The sequence below is a fragment of the Lactuca saligna genome, chromosome 7 (assembly GCF_052625555.1).
Source record: "Lactuca saligna cultivar CGN05327 chromosome 7, ASM5262555v1, whole genome shotgun sequence".
NCBI classification, from domain to species: domain Eukaryota; kingdom Viridiplantae; phylum Streptophyta; class Magnoliopsida; order Asterales; family Asteraceae; genus Lactuca; species Lactuca saligna.
In genome coordinates this window covers 167,188,741-167,192,162 of record NC_136423.1, presented here as the reverse complement: position 1 = coordinate 167,192,162, position 3,422 = coordinate 167,188,741, and the positions used below count along the sequence as shown (strand labels likewise).

At 34.4% G+C, this 3,422-nt stretch overlaps 1 protein-coding gene across 1 annotated transcript; it reads left to right on the top strand.

The window, feature by feature from the left end:
* On the top strand, nucleotides 1–2,732 carry LOC145007428 (uncharacterized). The gene is made up of 4 exons (XM_078966366.1): nucleotides 1–85; nucleotides 1,366–1,520; nucleotides 1,620–2,283; nucleotides 2,353–2,732. Exons 1-4 carry the CDS (start codon nucleotides 1–3, stop codon nucleotides 2,730–2,732), a joined length of 1,284 nt encoding a protein of 427 aa, XP_078822492.1.
* The last annotated feature ends 690 nt before the right edge of the window (nucleotides 2,733–3,422 follow it).

The following is a 3,422-nucleotide window of genomic DNA, read 5'->3' as shown; positions in this document are numbered from 1 at the left end:
ATGACTATCAACAAGAACAACGAAGTTTCACAAAGAACTTTCACTAAGAATAATAATCTCACAAAGAGATTATCGAATGCACAAAGTGGCTATTAGGGTTTGTGAAAGATATATCTCACAAACGTGTACAAAACACTATATATAATTAATCTTGGCAATCCCTACAAATCAGGGATATACCAGCTAACTAATAGACGATAACTATGGAAACAAGATAAGTACTAAATCTGTTACAAAATGTTGAATATAAAACTATATACTGAACAACTGGTATGCTGACGCTGATGTTGATGCTGGATTATGTGCTGACGCTGAGTGACCAGTTTCAAACATCATCATATTATAAGGTTCGACCTTACATCCCTTATGATAGGTGTTTAGGGACGTAATGTGAGGATAACGGGAATGGGTAATCGGGTTATTGTTGGTCGATGAAATTAATAAACTTATTTATTGTGGGTTGAAAACCCTATGTGCTCACCAGGCTCCCAAGCCTGACCCACTCATTTTTATGTATTATAGGTAGTGGCGCTCGAGCATAGTTGTGATGTGTTGGGATGAGGTTACAGATATAGGCTTGTAGATATGAAATAATGTAGTAAGGCTTATCTTGTATTGTTTATACTTATGTACTGTATCAAACATGACATCCCGAGTCTTTTAATGAAATACATTTCTAAGGAAATGCTTTTGATAACTCTTTATTACATTATTGTTTTGGGACAAATTTCGCAACTCTTTTATTAAAAGGTTAATCTGCTTTTGAAATAAAGTATAAACAAAAACCGGTCTTTTCTGCCCGTGATTTTGGGGATGTCACAACCATTAGCCTTATTTTTCTATTAAATAGGAGTTACTTTTTCAGATAAATTTCTCATAATGACTTACACCCATTTATAGAAGAAATTATATTACAGACAATTAAGTTTGACTATGAAATGAACTTGTTTGACTATGAATTGAAAAAGTTGAACTATGAACTGCAGACATATACATTGTGTTGTCTTGTCTTGTCTTGTCGATTTTTGATGTTTGACTATGAAATGAATTGGTTTGACTATGAATTGAAGAAGATGTACTATGAAATGCAGAAAAGTACATTGTGTGGTCTTGTCTTGTCTTGTCGATTAATGATGTTTGACTATCAAATGAATTGGTTTGAGTATGAATTCAAAAAGTAAAACTATGAACTGCAGACAAGTACATTGTCTTGTCTTGTCTTGTCGCTCAGTGATTTTTGACTATGAAATGAACTGGTTTAACTATGAATTTAAAAAGTTGGACTATGAAGTATGATCTGTAGAGAAACACTAATTTCAATATAATTATAATTGCATTTGTGTGATGATTGTAAAACACTTTCAGTGGTTGTGAAAATGACTACTTACACCGAAAGAAGCTTTTCTCAGCTAACAATATTCTTGCATAATCTTCAAAGAACAAATCCTAATACCTTCACAGCCATTAAGAAAACGGATACCAACCGCTTTCAATTCTGTTTTGTGGCTTTAGGTTGCGTGGTATAACATATTTCTTTTATTGAGTTAAATAATATTTCATGGTAATGTATCCCGATTACTTTTTACTTATCACTAATATATGTTTGTTTTTTTATGTAGATTCATACCTTCCTTAGGTGCATGACACCGTTGATATATGTGGGTTATTTACCCCTTCTTGGGAGCTATTTGACAACAATGTACTTCGCAGTGGCTTTAGATGGAAATCATGAACCCCTACTCTTAGCAATTGGTTTGGGAACCTTAGAGTGTGAAGAATCATGGAGATGGTTCATGATGAGGTTAAAAGATTGTTTAGGTGAGGATACAGAGGGTGGTTTCATAAGCAACCTATGTGATAAAATAGACTTTGGTGTTCAGAGTGCCTACCCGGATTCGTATCATGGATATTGTCCTAAAGATATAGCTCGAAAAATACGTGAGTCTGTCGGACATAACAATACGAAAGTCGAATCATTGTTTTGGAAGTCATGCAATGCATATAGCATTCATGATTTTTACGTGTGTTTGGAAAGGTTGCAAAGTGCATGTAGGAAACAACCTTTCTACACCTTGCTTAGGAGTCCAATTTACTGGCTTGACGATATAACAATTTCAAAATGGACACGAGCATTTTTCCCAAAAGTACGTTACAATGTTAAATCAATTGACGTCCCTGAAATTTTGCAAATTATATCCACACGTGAGTTTCCTATAACAACGATAATTGAGTTAATCAATACGCCGATACAATCAAAGTATGGTGAACGGGCTGAAGTGACGAGTAAGGGAGATTGTTATATTTAGTTTTTTTGTTGTGTTATTATTTTTCTAAAATTATCAAATTTTGCAGGGAGGTTGTGTGGTGGGTTGACCCCTTATGTTGAGAGTAAGGTTCAAAAACGTGTCAACAAGTCTTATAATTGGATGGCAAGACACTTGTATGGGGATACATTTGAAGTCGATGACAATTTTCCCACCACCAACGTACAACTTGAACAAAGGGTATGTAGTTGTGGGAAATGGCAAAAAAGCGGTATACCATTTGGCCATGCTATAGCATGTCTAAGAACCCGTACGTCTGAAGCCATTCACAAAATGGTTGATTACAAGTTCACTAATTTCATGTATCAACTTGCATATGGATCTGAGTTGATGAATACTATATCATCACATGTGCTTTGGGAAATACCAAATGAAACGATGGTCCTGTTACCTCCCTCAATGCAGTAGTTATTCATGTAGCCCCTTTATATTTATGTCGTATTATGTATTAGTTATTTATGTACCCCGTTTTTATTTTATGTCGTGTTAGTTATTTATGTGCCCCGTTTTTATTTTATGTCGTGTTATGTATTAGTTATTCATGTACCCCGTTTATATTTTATGTCGTATTATGTATTAGTTATTTATTTTATGTCGTATTATGTATTAGCGATTGAGGAACAACATACATTAAAAGTAAGGGACATTTATTAAATAGTAACAAAACACACATACAACAACAATCAACTTAACTAACGAAAAACAATTAACTTAACCAACATGCATATTAAAAATGAGGGACATTATTTAAAAGATTCCATGCATCTAAGTGGGTAAACTCGCTACCATCATATTCAAAATGGTATAGTTCCAAAGTCACCTGTCGCAGAATGTCTTCATCCGTATTTACATGTTCATTATCCAACTCGTTATAAATACATTGAAATTGTTTCACCTTTATTTTCAAATCCAGAAATTTCGCTTTGACATCTCTTTTTCTTCGATATTGAGTATGCCCCATTAAATGGTGAAACAAATGACAGACACGAGACCAAAACGATCCAGCGTGAACTTGTGGGGGACCCGGTGGAAAATCATCCTCTACAGTTATAATCCAAGCTTGAACCAAAGCGACCTCCTCTTCGTTCCTCCATATAT